Source organism: Bos mutus, chromosome 4 (genome assembly GCF_027580195.1).
Source record: "Bos mutus isolate GX-2022 chromosome 4, NWIPB_WYAK_1.1, whole genome shotgun sequence".
Classification (NCBI taxonomy): Eukaryota; Metazoa; Chordata; class Mammalia; order Artiodactyla; family Bovidae; genus Bos; species Bos mutus.
Window position 1 is genome coordinate 56,402,052 of NC_091620.1, and position 26,614 is coordinate 56,428,665.

The window sequence follows — 26,614 nt, forward strand, 5'->3', positions numbered from 1 at the left end:
TGTCATTCTGACAGAGAGGGGGAAACAGGTGAGGAAGCAGTGGGCCCGGGGTGTTTATGATTTGCCTTTGGGGAATATCTGATCCCTGAACCTCTTTTCTGTGATTTAAGAGTGGCCGCGTGCCATCTCATGGGGCCCAGTTCTGATGGCGGTGAACTGGGCCCCTCAGGAGAACACTTTTCCTTTTAGGTCCAGTGGACTGTGTTTTCCTTGGGCAGCCAAGGTGCACAGAGGATGGAGTGCAAAAAGCCCTTCTTTGAGCAGTGATTGGATGTGAATGCTGGTTGATGGTGGGGGCGAGGCGGCGGACACTTGATGAAAGGCACCCAGCATCTGAAAAAGTTCACCGGCACGCAGCTTCCTCTGGGGGCAGCCCCCACTGCGCCCTTTTATTAGCGCACATAGTGCAGGGTTTGTGGGGCTTGGCAGCCGTCCACGGCCTAATGTGAAAAAGGCTCTGGACGGATCGGCCCCTTTGAAGCAGCTGGGCTGGTGGTGGCTGCTGCGTGTGGCTGGGGTGTGGCCTCCAGATGCTAGATGCCTCCTTCGCTTTCATGGATTTTTCTCACCTCCCTTGCGAGAAACTCACTGGATAGCTGCCCTCTTGGGCAGGCAGACCCGTCCTGGAGATGCAGGGGCTAGAAGACCCCAAGCGCAGAGGAGAGGGGAGGCCACTGTAGAATGAGAGAGAACGACACACCGTTTCCCACACCTCCTCACTCTGAGAATCAGAATCCTCACAATGGGCTAGGAAGGTGACCATGGGGGATTCTGCCTTGGCTACCTCTCACCCTCATTTCCAAATGTGTTAGAACTTCCCTCTTCTCTTTAGGGATGGCGGTTGTGGCAGTGGGAGTCTGTTTTCTCCATTATTTTTCATGAGAAACCTTTGAGAGATTATACAAGGAAACCTGGCATAGAAAGGGGAAGCACCCCAAATGATAAAACTGGGGTTTTCACCAGGGTGGTGACTCCACAGTGCTCCTTACCTGGTCTTGCTTCCTCCCCGATTCCCAAGTAACTGCTTTATGTGAGCACCCTCAGTCACTTGTGGGAGCACTCCACCCCCAACCCCCACCCCATAAGTACCATTTAAGGAGGCTTTCTCCCCAGAGCCATCCCGCACTTACAGGAGTCCCAGATTCAGCCTCCTTCACTGTGTTGACTTGCCTGTCTTCCCCTGCCCTCCCCAACACACTGTGAATGTCCCAAGTTTAAAGCAGTATTACCTTATACACAGACACTCAATGAGCGTTGGTCAAGTTGAATGGAACAGTTTCAAACATGGTGTGTATCTGTCAATATTGGGTGAAAAGTATGATGAGACTAGTCACCCCAAAGAAGAGATACTGGGATTTTCTGAGTAAAAAACCTTCACTCTCTTATTTCCTGGAGGATCTTTTCCAAGTAGGAATATTACCTAGCTTTAGTCCATATTTATATATAGTCACGGAATACTGGTACTGTCGGGACACTGCTTTTTTACCAATGAAGAAGTAAGAACGTGGGTAAATATTGGCATCACATGGGATCTTCAGCCTCTGATTGTGTTACTGTTTCAGAAGTGGTAGAGAAGGTTTCTCCCCTGCTTACCAAGTATTCTTTTGAACTTTATATGTTAATTGAATATACCCCAATACAAAATAAAAAAACACTTAAAAAACAAAAAAAGAACCCTATTAAATTGTACATACAATTTGTTTTAAAAAAGTATATGAAGCTGGATGCAGTACATAGGGAAAATGAGATGTTACAAAAAATGGAAAAGCTTTTAGACCATTATCACTGATGCTCCACCTCACCACCCTCCAACAGAGTGCTCCAGTCTATATCCTCTCCCTCCTAGGGAGGCACTCCATGCAGGCATTCATGATTATTCAGGGATTTTAGTCCACCAACCAGCCTGGCTTTCCAGGTGGCTCAGCCCTAAAGCATTCTCATGCAGTGCAGGAGATGCCGGAGACCTGGGTTCGATCCCTGGGTCGGGAAAATCCCCTGGAGGAGGAAATGGCAACCTACTCCAGTATTCTTCCAGGAGAATCCCATGGACAGAGGAGTCTGGCAGGCTACAGTCCATGAGGTCTCAAATAGTCGAGCGCAACTGAGCACCACGCAACGAGTCTTCTTATTTCACAGTGAACATGGCAGTGATGGATTGAACGCGTTGAAGAGAAAAGTGATTGATTTTCTGACAAGAAGCCATTCTATGTCCTCTTATCAGCCAGCCCCGCCCCCTAAACTGAAAGGGTAAGAAGCTAAATGCTGAAACAATTAAGGTTACTTGACATTCTAACTCCTGGCCACTAGAGGGGGGTAGCGACCAGGCTTCTTCTCTCCCCAGCTGGATGAGAGGCCTCTGCCCAAACTGAAATGTTATCCCTTGAAGAGTGACAATTCAGCATACGGTTCTGTTCATTAGCTTTTCCCTCTGTGGAGTCAGTGTTTCCTACTCAAGTAAAGGTAGCTCGTCTTTCCTAAGAGGAGTATTTCCAACCTTGTTAGTGGGTATAGAGTCTTTGGCCGCTTTAAAGTCATAGCGCCTGGATGTGGGGCAAATAGAATGGTGCACACACCTTCCCCACCCCTAAGACATAGTTTCCACATATGATCTGATATATGGCCTTATCAAGGGAGAAAATATTTTAGGTTCCAGAACATGCGTGATTATTGTTTGGTCTCTGTTCAAACAAGAGTAAAGGGAAATTAGCATCTAAGGAAAATCATAAGCATTGCTACTCTTTCGAGGAGATCTCTGTGTCCACAGATGCCTCTAATTCCACTAAAACCATCTCTGGCTTGTGAAGGGTGCCCAAGGCTGATGCTTATTTCTGGGATGCCTGCGTAAGGCTGGCTTCTGCTATGTAGGTCCTGGCATTCGTCTCCTGGAAAGTGTTACGAGGATTAAAGCAATCGATATTGTTCAGTAAATGGAGAATCTAAAATAGTTGCAAATGTAGCACCCCTAAGTTTTAAATCAGAAATATACATAAGTAGGCAGAGTATGCACGACAGGAACAGAATCCAGGCAATCAAAGGGGTTCCTTGTGAATAATTATCAAATTGATTTGGTAGGTTATTTCTGTGTTATCTTAGTATTTGGATTTTTATTCTTGTCAAAGCAGGAAGAGAGTAGTTACAGAGGGAAGGACACTGAAGGCAGGAAGAGGAAAACACGCGGGACTGGGAAGGCGGAGCTTGGGAAGATTGCAGAAGAGTCAGCGTGGGCTCCAGCACACTCACAGAGTCTGTGTGGCTCCAAGCATCACACCGAAGAGTTAAGGCTACAGATTATGAGGCCCTGAACCCCTCAAAGAAAGAAATGCCTTAAGGGTAGACCTGCCAGGCTGTTCTGTGAGGAAATGAGGTCTTCAGGTACAGGCTCCATGACTGCACATCAGGGATCATTTTTGGTTTTGTTTTTAATATTGGAGTTTGGATCACATGATTATCAAATCTCAAATCTGGTCGTTTTTCACTCTTGGCTTGTACTGGAGTCCCTACCTGTGCCTGAAACTTACTTTTCTTCATTCTCAAAACAAACACAATTACACAGATCCTTCAAGACCCAGTTCCTGTGTCTCTCCTACTCTGTGAAGCCTCTGGACACTCTTGCCTGCCCCGTGGAATTAGACCTCAGGATCCCATTGCTCTGGCGCTTCCCAGGTGGCACTAGTGGTAAAGAACCTGTCTGCCAATGCAGGAGACATAAGAGACACAGGTTCGATCCCTGGATAGGGAAGATCCTCTGGAAAAGGGAATGGCAACCTGCTCCAGTACTTTTGCCTGGACAGAGGAGCCTGGGGGCCTATAGTCCATGGGGTCACAAAGAGTCGGACACGACTGAAGCAACTTAGCACGTTGTTCATTATCCAAGGGCTTCCCTGGTGGCTCACACAGTAAAGAATCTCTCTGCAATGCAGGAGACCTGGGTTGGATCCCTGGGTTGGGAAGATCCCCTGGAGGAGGGCATGGCAACCCACTCCAATATTCTTGCTGGAGAATCCATGTGGATAGAGGATAGAGGAGCTTGGTGGGCTACAGTCCATGGGGTTGCAAAGAGTCGGACATGATTGAGTGACTAACACTCATTTTTCTTTCATCCCATTGCTCCAGTTGTCTGTCATTAAAGCCCTCACGTCATTTCGAGTTTGATTTTCAGTATCTGTGTAATTTTCCCTTCTGGCTGGGGTCCATTTCTGTTCATCTCGTGCCTCCCTTAGTGCCTAGAACAAGCAAGGTTCAATGAGTTCATTCCTCATACTAAGGAGTGGCCTCAAGGTCTAACGTGTATGTGTGTGTGTGTGTGTGTGTTGGTGGTGAAGCTGGACTGCAGATAAATTCAAGATCTGCAACCAGAGACACAGCTGGCCTCCCAGATTCTCCTGCCCCGTCTCCTCAGATAGATTTCATGAAATGCACAAGATCATCCAGAAATGCCTGACCTTGCTCTTCTAGCCTGGCAACCCTAGGCCACCTGGAACCAATTTAAACTTTCAGATATTCTCACTCATAGTTAAGCCATGGTGATGCCAACTGTGGCTGGCCCAGGAAGAGTCTGGAAGGAGCAGTAGGCTGGCTTTGCAGACTTGCCCCACACACTTATTAACAACTCAGTAAAGCTACTTTACATTTCACATTATTAAATCTTTGAACCCTGATTTTTAGGTTAGAGTGCTGTGTTTTTTTGTGAAAGCATAAGAGTGCCTATATGGTATTGAGGAAAACTGAGATAGCCACTACTGAGTTAGGTTTGGAATTGTTTTCTTAGGTATAATGTAACATGGATATGCCTTCAGATTGTGGCTGCTACCTCTAGTTACTTCCATGTAACTCAGGTTAGGAAAGTCAATGCAGAATTTCAAGGGTTAAAGTATTTGTGAAATTTTAAGTAGTCCCTTGGTAGTTAAATGCACTCCATCCAGTCAGGACTCTGTCTCCATCTCTCTTTTTCACTGATTTCCAGGCCCTAATAAGCCTGAGATGCTTTCACTTGCTTCTGTGAACTCTCCAAAAACATGGAGTAAGGAAAGCCATAGGACCCCAGTGTGGTTTTCTAGTTATCTTCCAGTCCTGTTCTATTGTTGCTCCCAGGACAACTGACCTCCAGATTGAACAAATAGCCCAGCCAGAGACCCTTCATGGTGGTAGAGGGGAAAGCCGGAGCTCTGACTCTGGCTCCTAGATGGGGCTGGCTCTTGGTTTGCCTATCTGTTCCCCCAGAAGCTGGGTGGAGAGTTCCCAGTGGTTCATATATCTGTCTTTCAGAACTGTGTTTGGGTAGCAAAGTCATGAGCACTTGCTTCTCTCTGGCAGGCGTGGCCCTCCTGCCAGAAAAAGCAGAGGGAAAATCACTTGGTGTGCTGTTGCTAGGAAGCAGAGAGGTGTTTGATGTTTTGATTTTAGCAGTGTTGGAGGCTTGCCTTTTTAATAACATGAAGAGCTATAAGTTGTTCCTATAAGACTGAATATGTGCTTTTCTGAAAATGTGTCATGAATGCAGAATTCTCTCATCAAAATCTTTTTTCCCACCATTCACTAAGTGAAAAAAAATCCTCTGGGATACAGGAGAAGGGGTACCAGAAGTTCAAAATGAAAATGACAGTGGAAAGGTTCTTGTAGAAGCAGCTTTGTTCCAAGGTAGCCATGGGTAGCAGCTCCCACACCACGGCCAGCAAGTTAGAGGCAAGGATGGAATTCATGCCCCTCAGATATCAGTGTCCAACTACCCAACCCCATGGAAGCCATGTGAAGGTTATCAGGCCATTCTCATCTACTCTTGGGATGATTCACTGAATGTTTAATGAGCTGTGTGTCCAAGGCACAGTGCTTGGCTGGATGAGCGAGATATAGTTCTGTTGCTGAAACAGAGAAAGAGACCATAAGGATTCAGAGGGTCTGCACAAGAATAAAGATGTGGGAGGCACAGGACCTGATAGACAGGGGATAACTTTTCCTGAGCCAGTCAGGGAGCACCTCAGAGGAATTTGAACCGTCTTTGGCCACCTCATGAGAAGAGTTGACTCATTGGAAAAGACTTTGATGCTGGGAGGGATTGGGGGCAGGAGGAGAAGGGGACGACAAAGGATGAGATGGCTGGATGGCATCACTGACTCGATGGATGTGAGTCTGGGTGAACTCCAGGAGTTGGTGATGGACAGGGAGGCCTGGCGTGCTGCGATTCATGGGGTCGCAAAGAGTCGGACATGACTGAGTGACTGAACTGAACTGAACTGAACTGAAAGGATAGGCATCTGATTTTTCCATGAAGACAAGAAGGCACATTTGAGGCAAAAACAAAGCAGAAGGAAGCCTGATGGTTAATGAGACAGCCCCCATATGACTGGATCAAAGAATGAATGGGAAAGAAAGAGGGATGTTTAGATGGCTAGGGACCTTGACATTGAGCCCAAGAAATTTGAACTTTCTCTGTAGATGAGACCTTAATCTCACTCCACCAATAAATCCTTCTGGAGAGGACACGAGTGGTTTTCAAATACAGACAGAGCTGCATTCTTGGTACCACCATCCAGTACCAGTACAATTTTCTGCAGTGATGGAACTGGTGGAAATGTCCAATATGGTGGTCACAAATTACAGGTGGCTGCTGAGCACTTGAGGTATGGCTAGTGTGACTGAGGAACTGAATTTTAGATTTATTTAATCATAGTTAACTTAAATTTCCATTTAAATGGCTCCATGTGGATAGTAGCTACCATCTTAGAGCTTTGCAAGAGACAGTCAGCTGTAACTTGACAGGGGAAAAAAGATGAGGAGGCTCCCCTGTAGGTAAATTGTGATAAGTCCTATTTCAGTGGGGGAAGGGACCACAGGTAGGTGCTGACACGTGTACTCTGCTGGCTGCTATGAGGAAAGGTGTTCAAAGGGTCTTACTGCCGCGTGGCACACGGCTCATGCACATAAAGTGGATAGACAAGGGAGGCAGCTGGTGTGTGACATTACAGGACGGCACGGCGCCGGTTGCTTGGGGCCCTGTGATAGCCCTTGGCATCCCTTTCCTTATGTCTGCACCACGCAGCTGTGCAAACCCCATGGAACGAGAGTCCTGCCTGCACCTCTCTGCTGTCAGGAAAGATGCCAAGGGCAGGGAGGATAAATTAGAAAAGCATTTCTAAGTACATTAATTAAAAGCTCCCATGACGGAAAGTATGCTTTACAGGGATTGCTCGGGCCAGGCTGGTGCTCTTTACCTGCAGGGCTTTCCTGGAAAAGCTCATTTGAAGTGGATCCTGTGGTTTCCCATTGGAGCAATGGGCGACGGTGTTTCCTGACCAAGAACTCAGCATCAAACAGAACATTATTGACAGAATAACGCCATTAAAGCAGAAAAACCAAAGCCATAAATCTCAGTAACTACTGAAAGTGATAACATTCTGCTACTGATTCTGTAAAATGAATATAAATGTAGAGTATTGGTGAATACTGACTAAGGCAAGGTCCATGATCTTCTATTAACATATAAAAATTCAGCTCAACTGTGTCATAAATTAGATTTCACTCATGCTGAAGTATTAAGTGTGATAACATGAATTGAATACTTGAATAACAATAGTTCTGCCCCTCCCTGAAATTTGACAGGTCTATGAAGATGCTTTTATTTTCCTCTTAATAAATTCCTTTGTTATCAGCAGAAGCATGCATAATTATTCTGTTATCCATTCCATCCACCTGGATGTCAAGCTCACAGCATCATTAGATCAACGAGGTGGAAATCTGAGGACCATGCAAAGTGGATCAAATCACAGCCTATGTCAGAAGGCCTCTGATGTACAGATTAGAAAGATCTTAGCTGGAGAAATACTTAATAGCTAAAATCTACAAATGAAAGCTTTATTTTTCTCCCATTCTTTATTTTCTCACTCACTCTAGTTCCTAAATTTGAATTTAAATATTAATATGTCTTATGACATTCCTTTTGTTGTTTAAAAAATACACTGTGATTTTATCTTTTTAGAAAAGTGGTGCATGTTCATTGTAGAAAATATGTAGGAAAATAAGAGAAAGAGCCAGCACTCAGGGTATTGACCGTGGTGAATATTTGGGCATATAGTTTTCTGTGTGTAATCACTCTAGTATTCTTGCCTGGAGAATCCCGAGGACAGAGGAGCCTGGCGGGATATAGTCCATAGGGTCACAAGGAGTCAGACACGACTAAGTGACTTAGCACATAAGCACGCGTGTGACTACACAAGACTGGAACAGTTTTGCTCTTTTTCCATTAATCCTTCCTGAATGTTTCCTTGAGTTTAAAAATGTACATCGTAAACACCATTGTAATGTCTGTAGAATATTTCATTGTAGAAGTCTCCTAAAATGTAAGTAACTAGGCCCTTATTGTAGGCAATTTAGGTTATTTCTTTTTTTTTCCATTTTAATAGTATTGTGATGACACCCCTGTATATAAACCATATGAGTTACTATTTCCTTAGGTGTGAAATTTCCTTATCAGGATAAAAATGTTTCTTAGGGCTATTTGTAAGTATTGCCAAGTTACTCTGTAGAAAGATCTTCTAATGTTATTAAGAACATGAGAGTTGAGATTAGAAAGGCCTGAGTTACAGTCCTGGTTCTGAAGTTCTGAATCTGTCATCAGCCACGTGACCTTGGGGATATAGTTAACATCTCCAGGCTTCAGTTTCCCTATCTGTTAAGTGGGCTGGTAGTATCACCTGCCTCATATCTGGTTCTGTATGGAGTAAATGTGATAATTCATGTAAAGGCTGAGTAGAGCAAAGTGCTCAACATAAGAGCTACACTTTTACACTTTTGCCAGCAGAGTATGGACTGTCTATTTCTTCATTCTCTTACAAAATCTAGGTACAATTTTGTGTAAAAGTCAACTTGACAAGTGAAAAAAGACATCTTATAGTTTTAACTTCTGTGAAAAGACACATCTTTCAAGCCTTTAAAAATATGTGACACATTTCAAGTCAAGAACTGACTTTGACAAACATTTTTCCCTCAAATGTTGTTTCTCATGAGTGCCAAGTAATAGAAGAAGCTCAAATCTTCCTTAGTTTTAAAAGGTAGATGTATTATTGATTGTGTCTGAGAGTCCAGAGTAGTCTGTGGGTAGGGTAGATTATGTGTACATAGCAATTATTAAATATGTGCTTTGAACGTTTCTCTAAGCAGTCTCAGTGAATTGGATTGAGCTGTTCATAATTTATTTTAAATTGTATAAATAGCTTCATACAACAACAGGTAGAAATATAGAGAAAAGAAGGAAAACACTGGCCAGCAGTCCTTTCACACAAACAAATTAAATTTTGTTTGCTGACTGTCCAAACAGTTTTATAGAATTACATTAGACATTCTTTCAAATCAGAGGGTGCATTTCCTCTGGTTGAGGTTTTTCCCAAAAAAGTGCCACCATTTTACCAGGTTCATGAGGTCCCACCCTCTTCATGTCATGCCAGTGGGAGTTGAGTACGACAGCAAGGGTTCCCACACCCTTGGGCCAGGAAAGTCGGTGAGAAACATGTGAAGCAGAAGTGGACTTGGAGGGTAGGACGGGAGCAGCCAAAAGTGGTGCTGTGAAGTCTGAGCGCAGATGTGGTGGGCGTGGGTCAGTCTGAAATGAAAATTGAAACAATAGAGGAAATAATGTTGAGGAGGGTTCCTCCCCAGACATTCAGTGGCTGTTGTAAGGACAGGCTTTATTTGTCTTTTCTTGGAAACCTGGAGGCTCCACATTACTTTAAAGACACAACATGCGTGTCTAATATTAGAAAGGGTTGAACATGATTTCACAGGTTTTCTGTAATACAAGTGGAGAAGGTATTAAGAATTACAGCTTTGATTATTACAGAAAGCAGAGAGAGCAGTTTTTCTGTCCTGATTATTGTGTCTTAAGTATCAGGCATCAAACAATCTCTCTTTGGATGAAATGAAAGCACTCTTGAGGTTTCAGACTTGTTCCTCTTTTGTTCCAGCTTAGTTCCCATTTCCCAAGGCTGTGGCCTTGAGTGTTGAAATGTAATAACTTTGAAAGTACACGGTGAGTCTATTGATCTTTTAACATGGTTTCTGCCATTTAATTCTTGTTCAGAGCAGGCAATTCTACCCAGAGCAAGCTGGTCACTCTCTGTAATCAGGTGTGTACACATCTCACACCAAGAGGGAATGCTTGTGTAAGAACACTGGATGACCATGTCCTGATCACTTTTCAAGATCATCAGTGCTATTTATAATCTTGAATAGTATTTTTTCTGCTTCCAGCCTTGAATTAGATTCTGTAAAGAAGTGGTTTCACTGAACAGAGTATGAAAAAAACAAGTCTAATCTTGGGTGTCTTGTGTAAAATGTTAAGTCAGAATTGTTAGGCAATAAACTTGCTGCAGGGCTTCTGTGTGACTCAATGATAAAGACTCTGTCTGCCAATGCAGTACACCCCTTGGGTTCATTGTCCTGGGTTGGGAATATCCCCTGGAGAAGGAAATGGCAACCCACTCCAGTATTCTTGCCTGGGAAATCCTATGGACAGAGGAGACAGTCCATGGTGTTGCAAAGGAGTCAGAAACAACTTCGCAACTAAAACAACAACAACAAAACTTGCTGGGAAAAGAGCACTAGTCTCAGGAGATGTAACTTAGTTCACTTTTTTGTCACTTACTAATGTGACTTTGGGCCTGTTTATAGAATGACTTTTTTTTTAATTAATAAAACAGGGACTGTGCTATGTCCTCTTTAGCACTCATAACAGAATGAGAAAGGCCTTTGTAAACTGTAACGTCATAGTCCAATGTGAGGTTATTATGTCTCCAAGGTCAATGTGTTTGAAAATATATTCGTTTGTGTTTGAAACACACTGCAGTTCTCTTTACATCCTGGCCAATCATTTCCATATTTAAACTTAAGCCCCTTAGGCACTTCCCAGGTGGCACTAGTGGTAAAGAATCAACCTACCTAGATACAAGAGATGTAGGTTTGATCCCTAGGTCGGGAAGATTGCCCAGAATAGGAAATGGCAACCCACTCCAGTATTCTTGCCTGTAAAATTCCATGGACAGAAGAACCTGGCAAGCTGCAGTCCATGGGGTTGCAAAGAGATACAACTGAGCGACTCGGTAAAAAGCAAACAAGGACCTTGGCTCAATCTCCTATATCTTTCAGTCTAATTAGTGGCCTGAAAGTTTTGCTTTATTTGGAATTTGTCACCCCACGTTCTAAAGAACAAGGTTCAGTGATTCTCAAAAGACTAAGATTCTAAGATCTGGAAAAGTGAATCCTAATTGAATGTCTTCAGAAAGCCAAGAGATTTGATGCTGTCATCAAATTGGTCTCTATTTCAGTTATATTGTAATAGAGCTTATTATTCATATATCAGAGCTACTCACAAAATGGCAGCACCTTGAATAGGGGTGTATTCTAAGAGCTGTGTTCCCAACATGATAACAAATAGACATTTGTAACTGTTTACATCTAAATTAATTAAAATTCAATCAAATAAAAAATTTGGTTTTTCATTCACACTGGATACATTTCAAGTGCTAATTGACCAGATATGATGAGTGGCTATAACTTTGGACAGTGGAGACTACAGAGTATTCTATCATTAAGAAAGTTCTATTGACTAGTCCTGCTCTAGAAGAAAAGGAAACTGATGTCACATTATTCAGAGGTATCCACTAAGGTTTCATGAAGTATTTTTTATATCATTTTTAGGTTTCCAATTTAAAATAGAAGCCTTTAATGTCTGGACAAGGTTTGACATTTACTCACCTACTGCTTTTCTTCAAGTTGTATTTAGAAAACTTGGTATCTGATATTTTTGAATGTTCACTTCTTTCTGTTGGTCCCTTAGGTCCTGCGTGACAGACATGTGTGAATGTCCAGTCCATAAAAACTGTTACTGCGAATCATTCCTGGCATATACCCGGGCCTGCCAGAGAGAGGGCATCCGTGTCCACTGGGAGCCACAGCAGAACTGTGCAGGTGAGAAATTTCTGGCAGATCCAACCATCAGAAACTCAACTCCAGTGCCCAAGCTAGTAACGTGCTCGTCGCTAAGTCGTGTCTGACTCTGCAACCCCATGGACTGTCACCCGCGAGGCCCTCTGTCCATGGAATTCTCCAGGCAAGAATACTGGAGTGGGTAGCCATTTCCAAGATAGCAATAAAAGAGAATTTGATGATAGGTGAATGGTCACATCCCCCCTTGGCATTATCAGTGGCCCAGCTGGATTTCAACTTGATAAAACACAGGAACTTCTCACTGGGCAGGATAGAAAATGTTTAAGAGAAGTGCTTTGGGATGAGCACATTTGCACAATTTAAGGATTTACACTGGTGCAAAATCCTCTTAACCTCAAGCTACCAGCTTGATGTGCTTAGCACAGGGATAGTCATTGCTATAGTTTAGGTTACGTATGGAACAAAGGAGATCCAGGACAGTTACAGTCATTTAAGGTTTTCAGGATAGTTCAGTTCAGTTCAGTTCAGTTGCTCAGTCGTATCCGACACTTTGCAACCCCATGAACTGCAGCACGCCAGGCCTCCCTGTCCATCACCAACTCCCGGAGCCTACCCAAACTCAGGTCCATTGAGTCGGTGATGCCTTCCAACCATCTCATCCTCTGTCATCCCCTTCTCCTCCTGCCCTCAATCTTTCCCAGCATCAGGGTCTTTCCAAATAAGTCAGCTCTTCACATCAGGTGGCCAAAGTATTGGAGTTTCAGCTTCAACATCAGTCCTTCCAATGAACACCCAAGACTGATTTCCTTTAGGATGGACTGGTTGGATCTCCTTGCAGTCCAAGGGACTCTCAAGAATCTTCTCCAACACCACAGTTCAAAAGCATCAATTCTTTGGTGCTCAGCTTTCTTTATAGTCCAACTCTCACATCCATACATGTCTATTGGAAAAACCATAGCCTTGACTAGATGGACCTTTGTTGGCAAAGTAATCTCTCTGCTTTTTAATATGCTTTGTAGGTTGATCTTAACTTTCATTCCAAGGAGTAAGCATCTTTTAATTTCATGGCTGCAATCACCATCTGCAGTGATTTGGGAGCCCCAAAAAATAAAGTTGGACACTGTTTCCACTGTTTCCCCATCTATTTCCCATGAAGTGATGGGACCAGATGCTATGATCTTAGTTTTCTGAATGTTGATCTTTAAGCCAACTTTTTCACTCTCCTCTTTCACCTTCATCAAGAGGCTTTTTAGTTCCTCTTCACTTTCTGCCATAAGGGTGGCGTCATCTGCATATCTGAGGTTATTGATATTTCTCCCAGCAATCTTGATTCCAGCTTGTGCTTCTTCCAGCCTAGTGTTTCTCATGATGTACTCTGCATATAATTTAAATAAGCAGGGTGACAATATACAGCCTTGACATACTTCTTTTCCTATTTGGAATCAGTCTGTTGTTCCATCTCCAGTTCTAACTGTTGCTTCCTGTGTGATTTTTTATTTTGAGAAAGAGAAACTGCTATACAAACACCAGTAAAATGTTCTTTTCCTTCTGAGAGACAGATTGCTGTAATTGTCATTAATAGCGCTTTGATCTCAGGCAACTTCCTTAGTTTATTTGATATCTGTAAAATGGGATTCTTTGTTCATCCAAGAAATATTTTTTACAAAATGGCTAAGTACCAGGCATTGAAGAAAGCACTGTGGGTACTTTGGTGACTATGAGAGATGGGGTGAGATCCCTGCCATTGAAGTGCCGCTGGCCCAGTGGGAGAACCAGACGAAACTAGTAACTCTACAATAAATACTTGCTAAGTGTGGTGAGTATGGTGAAGGAAACAAATAGAGCAGAGCAAAAGAAAACATGGAGCCAGAGTGGGTGGCTACTTAAATGGTGAGGAGAGAAGACTGTTCTTTGGAGGTGATAGTCCAGCTGCACATTGTAGAACTGAAGGGAGTCAGGGCAAGAGCTCTATGTGGAAGAATCATATTTGAATAAGATAGCAGCTCTCAAACTGGAAGTGAGTCAGTATGAGCACAGTAAGCAAGGGAAAGAAAGGCTCAAGATGAGAGTGGAGTTGAAGCTGGAGCTGAATCATGCAGGACTTCGCAGGTCTTGAAAAGGAGTCTAGCTTTTTTTCCAAGAAGGATGGAAGCCACTGATGGACTTTAAGCAACCTTCCTTCTGCTTTTCAAAGACCACCCTGTGTAGAGAATACATTGAATAGCTTGAAAGCAAGAGGCTGTTGCAGAAGTCAGAATGACAAAATGATGGTGGCTCGGATTAAGAAGGAGGCAGTGTGTGGAGGAGGAAGAGAGATTCTAGATATATTTTGGAAATTTATAGTAGTATCTACTCTGCAGAGTTATAAGCATTAGTGATATGTATGTAAAACATCTAGAAGAGTGTGCAACTCTTACAAGATAGTCAGTAGTAATGCTACTCTTAGACGCAAGATGAGATGACTGTGATTTGCTACAAGGGTTGACAAATGTTTTTCTTTAAAGGACCAGATTTGCCTAGAACAGAAAGCCTGGGGTTTGCAACATTCTACATGAATCTGAGAAAACTTAACTCCAAAATTGGAAAAGAAGGCAGTTCATGGCACTGCTAGCTTTAATATATACATTGGTAGAGGGCAAGGGTGGTCAGCTGGTTGGAAGAATTGCCTTGAGTCTTATTTTCAGGGCATGGACATCATGTTCACTTAGATGGTGGATCTCAATCTGCTCGACATTGGAGTCATTCTGGGAGTTTAAATATAAACCAGGAAACTATGCCTGGGCCCCAAGCCCAGATATCCTGCTTTAACTGGTCTTGTGTATCACTTGAAACCTCTCCAGTGGTTCTGACCTGCAGTCAGAGTTGAAACCACGAAGTTAACTTGTATGCTTAATGTGTAGCTTTGGGGGAGTAGAATGATGAGGGTTTAGGGATCACTAAAGCTTCCCGAAGCCACCCCTTGACACAGTCACTAATCTATGTCCTTAGAAAGCACTCAAACCCTTTTATTTGCTCTCTCCTCTGAAAACCCAAGTCCAATCTATGTCTGAGTTCCCTTTCCATGGCAAGAGTGCCTCTTTATCAATGCTGCCTTTCCAGAGGAGGGCTGAGGTGATACAAACTCATATTAAGGTGTGACTGAGGCTCCTGAAACGTGCGAGTAAATGACTGACCTCCCTCCTCAGTGCAGGGTAGTATAGGAAGGGCAGGGTTTTGAGAGACTTGGTCCTTCCAGCACACCTTGAATATGCCTGTCTCCTTTTCTCTACTTTGAGTCCTCTTTCCCTTGAATTTTCCCTGGAGACTCAGTATCTGACTGCAGTGTAGGAGATCTAGGTTCGATCCCTAGGTCGGGAAGGTACCCTGGAGAAGGGAGGGCTACCCACTCCAGTAGTTTTGCCCGGAGAATCCCATGAACAGAGGAGCCTGGTGAGCTACAGTCCTTGGGGTCGCAAAGAGTCAGACACAACTAACACTTTCCCTTGAATCTACCAGGAAATGAATAAAATATGTGGACTCAAGGCCCAGCCATTCATCCTGGTGTAATGTTGAGCTCAGCAGAACTTTGTTAATTTTATTAGCTATGATGCTGTGACAAGGATCATATCAGATACAGAATATGTGAACCCTCTCTTACTCATGCTGAGCTATATTTAACACCAGTTCAGTACACCCAGTGCATTTGAGGACTACACTTTCCTCCTGTCCCAGGATCCTGATTTCAGGGACTGAATCTCAGTAGCTAAATTACTTTTCTTATGGAAAGGGAATATGACTTCTGAAAGGTTCCATTTACCACTTAAAATTAGTGGAACCATCTGAGTGAAGTATAACTGTCAATGTTTGGTTGCAGGGGACCATTTTACACACACACACACACACACACGCACCCATACACACTGAACTTCCACAGATTGACAGTTGGTATTTATGGAGATGTGCAGCATCTCTCAGTAGATTCATTTCTGTTTCATCTGGAATATTGAAGACTCTAAGAATACTCTTTACTTGTTTTTTTAGCTCTCAGATCTTTTGACTTATGACAGCACTTAAAACCACTTAATATAGAGAAGAGAAATCTTCCAGAGTAAAAAGCATGTACATTGAATAGATAAGCCAGCCAAGCAAGAATCTCTGAATGAACAAGTGACATCTCTCAGAAGGCTGGATTTTAGTATTACCATGACTACTACCACATAGTGTATGCCCATCAGCTGTGGTGAGAAGGACTAATGAAACTCTAGTTTAGTACAGGAATTACTAAACACAATATGATATGCAGAGGGCTATTGTGAAGGTCTATAAAAGTTTAATAATAAACATTTATATTAATATGTACTATTTTCTAAGCACCTCCTTTGCCCCAAGGAGTATTCTGGCACTTTATTTTATCTTATTTAATTTTTTTTATCGTATTTATCTTATTTAATCCCCACTCCATATTACCCACATTCTACAGTAAAGGACATTAAGGCTTAGAATATTTAAGTAATTTGCTAAAAATCACACAGCTAGAAAGTGAGAAAGCTAGGACTCAAACCCAGCTCAGTTTGCATTATAGCCCCTGTTCTTAATTATTAGGAGAGCACAAAAAAGCAAGTACACTGTAAAAAAAAAAGTCAGCCTATTGTAAGAATAAACATTAGTTGTAAAATAGAAACAAAAATATGAGTTAAAAATTTATATATATATATTTACATATGAGTATATATTTATTTGTGTATTTATATTAGCGTCAACTAATTTATTGAAATATTTGTTGTGTTTGTTGTCATTCAGTCACTAAGTCATTTTGTCCAACTCTTTGGGACCCTGTGGACTATAGCACACGAGGCTCCTCTGCTTTCCACTCTCTCTCATAGTTTGCTCAGATTCATGTCTGTTGAGTCAGTGATGCTCTCTAACCATCTTATCTTCTGCTGTTATGTTATGTTGTGTGGACCTTTCCAATTTCTATTCACCTGTTCCTAATCTTTGTTACTTGGTACCTTTTGACTCAATAATTTTCCTATGGTCTTGCTCCTGCATCTTACTTTGCCATCCTTAGCAGATTTCCTGCTAATTGTCACTGAACTTTTCAGGAATACATTTTATAAGTGGGAAAGATTCGGGGGTATTCAAAGTGGTGTGTGTATTTCTGCAGCAGATGAGATAATCTGCTGGCTTCTGTGGGGAGTTTCCTCCTTGCTTTATTCAGCAGACTTCAGGTGATTCTAGCCCCTTGCCTGCAGCACCTCTGCTCTACTTACACACACTGATATCCTCTGGTGACTAGACATCTCCTATAAAGGTTAGGAGATAAGGTCAGCACTGTAACCTTCAGCACAGAAGGGGGTTGTGGGAACAGCTGAGTCCAAAGGGCACAAATCTATGCTTGCTAACTATTGATAATGCCAACACGTAATGCCTTCATGGGGCACCACATAAAGTAACACGTAATGCTCCTTGCATGCTTTACAGAATAGCACTTAAGAATATATACCTGCTAACCCTAGCCACAGACTTCCCTGGTGGCTCAGCCGTATAGAATCTGCCTGTAATGCAGGAGACCTGGGTTCAATACCTGGGTCAGGAAGATCCCCTGGAGGAGGGCATGGCAACCCACTCCAGTATTCTTGCCTGGAGAATCCCATGGACTAAAGAGTCTGGTGGACTACAGTCCATAGGGTTGCAAAGAGTAGAACACAACTGAAATGACTGAGCACAAGCACAACCCTAACCACTCTGGTAATTTTCTAGTTTTTAAAACATGTATTTAATCAAATGAAACCTTTTCAAATGCACATGTATAAACAGATAACATTTATGTTGTCAGTATTGTTTGCCTTTTACAAGTTTGAAAAATATTGGATGCATGGAGGATAAAACAAGATCCAAGTCAGGATTAACTTTCTAGGATTGTATAAAAGTTGTGCCAAATTGAAGGCAAATTTAATCATATTATCCCCCTAAAACCCTTCTAAGACTCCCTCAAGGATTACAGCCCCTGCCCACCTCTCTGCCTTTGTCTCCTCCCACTCTCATTCTCAAATTCCTTGCTTCTCCTCCAACAAACCAAGGATCCTCCAGTTTATGATTGGGTCATGGCTCCTTATTGTTGCTGATTGCACCCTCTTTGCTCCCCACCCCCTCCCCCTGGCACCATGCTCTCTCTCTGCCTGGAAAACTTCTGCCATTGTCTGTCTAGCAGTGTCTTGTCATCTTTTAAGATCTAAGTGGGATCCATTTTCTGAAGTCTTCCTAAATCCCTAGTTCAGTTCAGTTCAGTTGCTCAGTCATGTCTGACTCTTTGCGACCCCATGAATTGCAGCATGCCAGGCCTCCCTGTCCATCACCAAGGCTCCCAGAGCCTACCCAAACTCATGTCCATCGAATCGGTAATGCCATCCAGCCATCTCATCCTCTGTTGTCCCCTTCTCCTCCTGCCCTCAATCCCTCCCAGCATCAAGGTCTTTTCCAGTGAGTCAGCTCTTCACATGAGGTGGCCAAAGTATTGGAATTTCAGCTTCAGCATCAGTCCTTCCAATGAACACCCAGAACTGATCTCCCTTAGAATGGACTGGTTGGATCTCCTTGCAGTCCAAGGGACTCTCAAGAGTCTTCTCCAACACCACAGTTCAAAAGCATCAATTCTACAGCGCTCAGCTTTCTTCACAGTCCAACTCTCACATCCATACATGACCACTGAAAAACCATAGCCTTGACTAGATGGACCTTTGTTGGCAAAGTAATGTCTCTGCTTTTTGATATGCTATCTAGGTTGGTCATAACTTTCCTTCCAAGGAGTAAGCGTCTTTTAATTTCATGGCTGCAATCACCATCTGCAGTGATTTTGGAGCCCCCAAAAATAAAGTCTGACACTGTTTCCACTGTTTCCCCATCTATTTACCACGAAGTGATGGGACCGGATGCCATGATCTTAGTTTTCTGAATGTTGAGCTTTAGGCCAATTTTTTCACTCTCCTCTTTCACTCTCATCAAGAGGGTCTTTAGTTCCTCTTCACTTTCTGCCACAAGGGTGGTGTCATCTGCATATCTGAGGTTATTGATATTTCTCCCGGCAATCTTGATTCCAGCTTGTTCCTCCAGCCCAGTGTTTCTCACGATGTACTTTGCATATAAGTTAAATAAGCAGGGTGACAATATACAGCCTTGATGTACTCCTTTTCCTATTTGGAACCAGTCTGTTGTTCCATGTTCAGTTCTAACTGTTGCTTCCTGACCTGCATACAGATTTCTCAAGAGGCAGGTCAGGTGGTCTGGTATTCCCATCTCTTTCAGAATTTCCACAGTTTCTTGTGATCCACACAGTCAAAGGTTTTGGCATAGTCAATAAAGCAGAAATAGATGTTTTTCTGGAACTCTCTTGCTTTTTCAATGATCCAGCAGATATTGGTAATATGATCTCTGGTTCTTCTGCCTTTTCTAAAACCAGCTTGAATATCTGGAAGTTCACAGTTCACATATTCCTGAAGTCTGGCTTGGAGAATTTTGAGCATTACTTTACTAACGTGTGAGATGAGTGCAATTGTGTGGTAGTTTGAGCATTCTTTGGCATTGCCTTTCTTTGGGATTGGAATGAAAACTGATCTTTTCCAGTCCTGTGGCCACTGCTGAGTTTTCTAAATTTGCTGGCTTATTGAGTGCAGCACTTTCACAGCATCATCTTTCAGGATTTGAAATAGCTCAACTGGAATTCCATCACCTCCACTAGCTTTGTTTGTAGTGATGCTTTCTAAGGCCCACTTGACTTCACATTCCGGGATGTCTGGCTCTAGGTGAGTGATCACACCATCGTGATTATCTGGGTCGTGAAGATCTTTTTGGTGCAGTTCTTCTGTGTATTCTTGCCACCCCTTCTTAATATCTTCTGCTTCTGTTAGGTCCATACCATTTCTGTCCTTTATCAAGCCTATCTTAATCCCTAACCAGACCTCAATGTTGAGTTGATGTCTCTCTTACTGATCCACTGTACTTCATTCTTACTCTCTAATGTGTTCATCTTGCATTTAATTAGGAATCCATTTCTGTGTCTCCTTCACCCATTTGTTTTTTTTTTTAATTTATTTTTTTATTGAAGGATAATTGCTTTACAGAATTTTGTTGTTTTCTGTCAAACCTCAACATGAATCAGCCATAGGTATACATATATTCCCTCCCTTTTAAACATCCCTCCCATCTCCCTCCCCATCCCACCTCTCTAGGTTGGAACAGAACCCCTGTTTGAGTTTCCTGAGCCATAGAGCAAATTCCCATTGGTTATCTATTTTACATATGGTAATGTAAGTTTCCATGCGACTTTTCCCATACATCTCACCCTCGCATCCCCTCTCCCCATGTCCATAAGTCTATTCTTTATGTCTGTTTCTCCATTGCTGCCCTGTAAATAAATTCTTCAGTACCATTTTTCTGGATTCCGTAAACATGCGTTAGAATTCTTCAGTATCATTTTTCTAGATTCCATATACATGCGTTAGAATATGATATTTATCTTTCTCTTTCTGACTTACTTCATTCTGTATAATACGTTATAGGTTCATCCACCTCATTAGAACTGACTTAAATCACCCATTTGGTTTTAAGTCCTGGCTCCTGAGACTAAACCTCAGAGATGATATCTGATTCACGTCGGATTCCCTGGCCTAAGAGGATGCCTGCCCCATAGTAGATACTCAGTAAATGTTTATTGATTTAATTTGAATTGAATAGCAATGGTGAAAATAATCCACTTTTCCCCTAGTAGTTCTGCATTTTCTACCTAACAAATGGTGAGGAAAATATCTGTTCAGTAGTCGAAGGTAAGATGTCACAGAGAAGCAGTAGGAAAGTACATGTGCAGTTAGAAGAAAGACTTGAGAGGTCAGAGAGAGGAAAAGACATGGGGGAACACATGTCTGTAGGAGAAGGAGGGAAAAGGAAAGAACGTGGGTGAAAGAGACAGGAAATCTGCCGAGTTTTCATAGTAGGAGGGATCTTTGCGAGATCTGAGGGGAATAAAGTATCTGGAGCGAAAAGTGAGTTGAAAGAGGCATTCTGGAAGCAGCAGAGTGGAAAATGAACTCAAGGCCAGCCAAATGTAATCCAAATTGGGAATCAAGATGATGGATGGAACTTCATTAAGATTAAATCATCATCCAACAGGCACAGGCATTTATTAAGCTGCTCCTCTCTGCTTGGCCTTGTGCCAGAACTTTACATCATGGAAGACAAGGACTCTGCCGTCAGGAGCCCTAGCTTTGGTGGTTCATTCTGTTCAAGCAAGGGTGCTTGTTATAGTGACCCCTGGAACCTTTAAAATTTACAGCTGCCCAAGGCTCCGCTGTAGACACAGAGCAAAAATCTTTAGGGAAGGGACTGAGGAATATATGTCTTTTAAAAGACCCTTAGGAGACTCTTGCGAAGGTCTCCAAATAGGAGCTACAGATGCACAGTGAGATGAAATCCCTCAGTGGTGTCCGACCCTTTGCGACCCCATGGAGTATAGAGTCCATGGAATTCTCCAGGCCAGAATACTAGAGTGGGTTGCCTTTCCCTTCTCCAGGGGATTTTCCCAACCCAGGGATCGAACCCAGGTCTCCCGCATTACAGGTGGATTTTTTACCAGCTGAGCCACAGTGGAAGCCCACAGATGCACATAACTGGGAGATTAAAACAAGTAAGCAGGTAACTGTAATGTGAGAAGTGCTGTTGGATGCAGAGCAGGGAAGGGTATCTTGGAGAGATCCAGGAAGCTACTTGAAGGAGGTGATGTTTGAATTAAGATTTGGAAAAATGATTGGTTTGGGGAGAGAATCCAAGCTAATGATAATCAACTTCAGAGTGTTTTGACTGGAAATTAGAGCTAATATTTAATAACTGATAGAGAAAGAGAGGGAAGGGAAGAAAGAAGAAGGGAAGGTAGGAGAAGAGAATTAATGAGAAGAGAAAAGAATGTCACCGAAAGGGTCTTGGAGGCAATTTGAACCTTTAGTGTTAAAGAGAAGATAAAGAAGCCCAAGAGTGAGAAGGTGTCTGCAAGAAGTTAGCTGCTTTTCAACGTTGTGTTAGTTTCTACTGCATAGCAAAGTGAATCCGCTGTGTGCTGTGCTCAGTTGTTTAGTCATGTCTGACTCTTTGCAACCCCATGGACTGAAGCCCACCAGGCTCCTCTGTCTATGGGGATTCTTCAAGCAAGAATACTGGAGTGGGTTGCCATGACCTCCTCCAGGGGGTCTTCCCAACCCAGGGATCAAACCCAGGTCTCCCGCATTGTGGGCCGATTCTTTACTGACTGAGCCACGAGAAGCCCAAGAATACTGGAGTGGGTATCCTATCCCTTCTCCAGGGGATCTTCCTGACCCAGGAATCAAACCAGGGCCTCCTGCATTGCAATCAAATTCTTTACCAGATGAGCTACCAGGGAAGCCTGAATCAGCTATATGTATACTTATATCCACTCTTTTTTGGATTTTCTTCCCATTTAGGTCACCATAGGACATTGAGTAGAGTTTTGAGATTAACTGCCCAGAGTTAGCATCAACCTCCACAGGTTTAAGGGCTCAGTCCCATAAGACACCTCATTTCAGATGCTGGTTGCCAAGTACTGAGTCCCTAGGTTACCCTCTCTCTGCTCCACTTGGCTACAGTGTAGGGGCAGAGAGCTGTTCTCACAGCCTCCTTCTCTTTTGGGCTTAATCATTTTCTAGAAGGGCTCACAAAACTCTGAAAAACCCTTATCTACTCTTGAAAGTAAAGTGAAAGTGTTCGTTGCTCAGTTGTGTCCTATTCTTGGCTACTCCATGGATTATAGCTTGCCAGACTCTTCTGTCCTTAGGATTCTCCAGGCAAGAATACTGGAGTGAGTTTCTATTCCAGGGCATCTTCCCAACCCAGAGGTTGAACCTGGGTCTCCTGCATTGCAGCTGGAATTCTCTAATAAACTGTCTGAGCCGTTTATTATAAGGGATACAAATGAACAGCCAGATAAAGAGGCACAGAGAGTGGGTTCCAGAAGTGTCCCCCAAACACAAGAGCTTCTGTCCTGATAGAGCGGGGACACCATAATCCCAGCACCTCAGTGAGTCCTCCTGTTCCAAAGTTTTCTGAACCCTGTCGTTAGTCATTTAGGGATTTGTATGGAGATGGGGTCGCTAAGAGCCGGGCACGACTGAGCGACTTCACTTTCACTTTTCACTTTTATGCATTGGAGAAGGAAATGGCAACCCACTCCAGTATTCTTGCCTGGAGAATCCCAGGGATAGAGGAGCCTAGTGGGCTGCCGTCTATGGGGTCACACAGAGTCAGACACGACTGAAGCGACTTAGCATCGGTAGCAGCAGTCCCTATGTAGGCATAGTTGATTAAATCATTGACTGAAAGTGATAATCTCAATATCCAGTCCCTGTCTGCATCCCTGGCAAAAAGTGCTGAAAGTTCTGAGCCTTTAATCATGCTTTGGTCTTTCTGGTGAGCAGTCCCCATTCTGAAGCTGTCTGGGGACCCCAACCACCAGCCCTATTGGCATACAAACACTCTGGAGATTTCCAGGTGTTCTAGGAGCTGTGTGCCATGAACTGAAGACAAAAACAGCTACAGATGGAGTTTGGATGGTTATTACTATTCTTCAAGACGATTCTTCTAAATTCTTACATGTGTCAACATCCCTCCTCCTGAGAATGAGGGGTGCCACCTTTGATTGTCATTGGAAGTAACTCAGATGGAAAAGTCTTCGTGTCATAAAACTTCCAGAATGCTGGCAGTATTTTTTTTTCTGACAAATCTATTCATGAATTTTTGGTAAGTTTCAGAATACTGTCAAAATCATTTCAGCTCCAACTGAACAAAGATAGTAAATTGCTATGATTTGGCTACACCATCATTTTCATATTCTCTGACCAGCCAGCTAGCTACTTCCCTCTCCCCAGTCACACATCTAATTTTTCTCTGTTGGGCTCTACCCATCTCTTGCTCTAACTAGTTTCAAATTGATTAATTCAACACATGGTAACTAGATTAAAGTATGTCACACATTTCTAATATCCTTGGCAGATTTTTTTCCTGTATGAGTTGGTGGTGGTAGTGTTTAGTCGCTAAGTCGTGTCAGATTCTTTGCAACCTCATGGACTGTAGCCCACCAGGCTCCTCTATCCATGGAATTTCCCAGGCAAGAATACTGAAATGAGTTGCCATCTCCTACTCCAGGGAATCTTCCCAACCCAGGGATCAAAACCGCATCTCCTGTATGTGTAATTCTGTATATCTGAATAGCAAGGTAGTTGCAACAATGATTCCTATTCATTGCAGCTCAACAACTGAAAGAACTATTTGGAGTTCACTTTTCATACCATTCTCAATACCTAGGTAACCCGTAGACTTACATGTAGCTTTACTAATGTATGGTCTTTCCTATCTGGGAATAAAACTTTCTCATTTCCTTTCATTTTGAAGTTCACTGGCTCAGCAGGTGGATGTTTCATGTTTTTCCAGATGCAGGTGATTCCCAGAGTGTCTGGGAAGTGCTGGGTTCTTCTTCTTTTGTTAGGAGGCAGGTGTGCACCTGAGCTGTGGGGAGACCTGTGCCATGAGTGACATGAGCCTGTGGGAATGGCATGGGGCTGAGGGTGAATTAACCTGGCTGTTTCCTCACATCTCACCTTCATCTCCTCTCTTTTCCAGCCACCCAGTGTAAGCATGGGGCTGTGTATGATACCTGTGGCCCAGGATGTGCCAAGACCTGTGACAACTGGAATGAGATCGGCCCCTGCAATAAGCCGTGCGTTGCTGGGTGTCACTGCCCAGCAAATTTGGTCCTTCACAAAGGAAGGTGCATCAAGCCAGTCCTCTGTCCTCAGCGGTGACCTTTGTTCTGTTCCTTCAGACTTTGAACCTAGTGTCCTTGACACTGAAGTGGAAGAGCCAATGAAAGACTGCAGTATTTGTGTGCTGATTCTGCAAACACACACACAGAGTATATATGTGTACATATATAGATATATAGATATATTCAGAAGCATTTCATCATTTATATAAACTATAGGTGGATTCTTATATGTATATTTTTTGCTATAAGACATGTATTGTTTCTAGGATCCTAATCTGTAAGCCATTGAAGACATTGTATAAATAAATCAAGTGTTTTTAATTTAATAAGGCAGCATGCAGACATATTGGATGGCTTTACCATCACACACATTTGTCATTTTTAAGGAAAGTTTTCTAAGAGATCAAAATTGCCTGCCTGAATTAATTTTTTCTTTGGATCAGGATTTGCTGTTGAATGGGGAGTGTGTTTTTTCTGGAGAAGGGCAAATTTATTTTGGGGTATTTCTGCTTCCAGAGAAAGGAAAGTATGCCTGAGAGAGATGGCTGGTGATTGGCGACAGGCTCTAATGGTGCATGTAAGCAAGGGATAGGCTGTTAGACTTTACTGGGTCATGGTCTGATATTATTTCCAAAACTGATTGGCTGGTTACCAAGAAATGTATATTCGTCACTAAAGCATAACCGAAGAAGCAAATGATTTCTTGCCCTCTTAGCATATTCCCCAAGTCTCCTAATTATATATGTGTATATGATGGATGTGGCCACCTCTGTGTCCCACACTGAGATAATGGAGTGTCTGGATATCTTGTTAGTTTAACTGGGCATGAGCAGATATTTGAAGAAACTGTTGCACAACATACGAGAAAATATCCATTTCTCTGAATCTCATGGCAGTTTAGGATGAACAAATCCAATTGAGTCAAAGTAAGCTATCTATATTTTGTGACTATTCCATGTATAAAGTGAAAGCCTTTATTTCTAGAGGACTCCTAGTCCAACACTCTTTGCAACGGAATCTGTCCTAATTATTAGAAAGAAAGGCTTTACTGATCAGTTGATTTAACATCAATCCAAACAAAGAATGGTCTACATGCTTGCTCTCATTTCCTGATAGGTTACTACTAGTCACCATGGGATTTTCCTGACTTTTGTTTTTCGCTGAATAAGTGAGAATGTAACAAAATCAAACCCACTGATGTCTAAAAATAAAATGTTCTGTGTTATAGTAAATAAAGAGCTTAAGTTTTACAACAATGCATTTTCTATTTCAAAATGTGTATGTTATACTTTATAAATGGCAACATCAGTTCATCCATTTTAGCAACTTTATTTAGATATATTTTATATACCATGCAATAACATTTTTATAAAGAGTATTATTAGTAGTTAACAACAAGCCTCCAAAGTTTTGATAGTCAGCATATTGCCATTGCTTGTTAAGACATTTGTGTTCCTGTTTCATATATTCATGACAGCTAAAGGATTAGTTTGGAGTTTTTACTGGGGCATCTCCAGCGGCTTGAGTAAATTGAATGAGTTACACAGTTTAATAGTGAGTGGCTGGGACATCAGGGAATGTGGTTGTGACTGTTGTGCTTGGGTCGTGACCATCCTCAGTATCCGGGACACAAGGAACCAGCACTTCAGGGCTGCACTTGGAAAAGGGACTTTGATGTAAGAGAATTGGGCTCCAGGTGTGGTTTGTAATCTTGTCCACTTTGTTTAAGATCTTGGGCTGTACTTTTGCTTCTCTGAAACGTAAAGAGGCTTGGTAGCACATGGGCAGATTTGATGATCAGGAGGCCTAGACACTCATTCCACCACCAGTGAGATTGCTGCTGCTGCTGCTAAGTCGCTTCAGTCGTGTCCGACTCTGTGC

At 42.7% G+C, this 26,614-nt stretch overlaps 1 protein-coding gene across 1 annotated transcript in view; it reads left to right on the forward strand.

Annotated features, from left to right (window-relative positions):
- The window catches only part of BMPER (BMP binding endothelial regulator), a 252,156-nt gene extending 226,378 nt beyond the window's left edge, over nt 1–25,778 (forward strand). The window contains 2 exon segments of the mRNA XM_070369518.1: nt 11,825–11,955; nt 24,589–25,778. Of these exon segments, the coding sequence (XP_070225619.1) occupies nt 11,825–11,955; nt 24,589–24,770 (313 nt within the window). The 3' untranslated portion in view covers nt 24,771–25,778.
- Nucleotides 25,779–26,614: the final 836 nt, after the last annotated feature.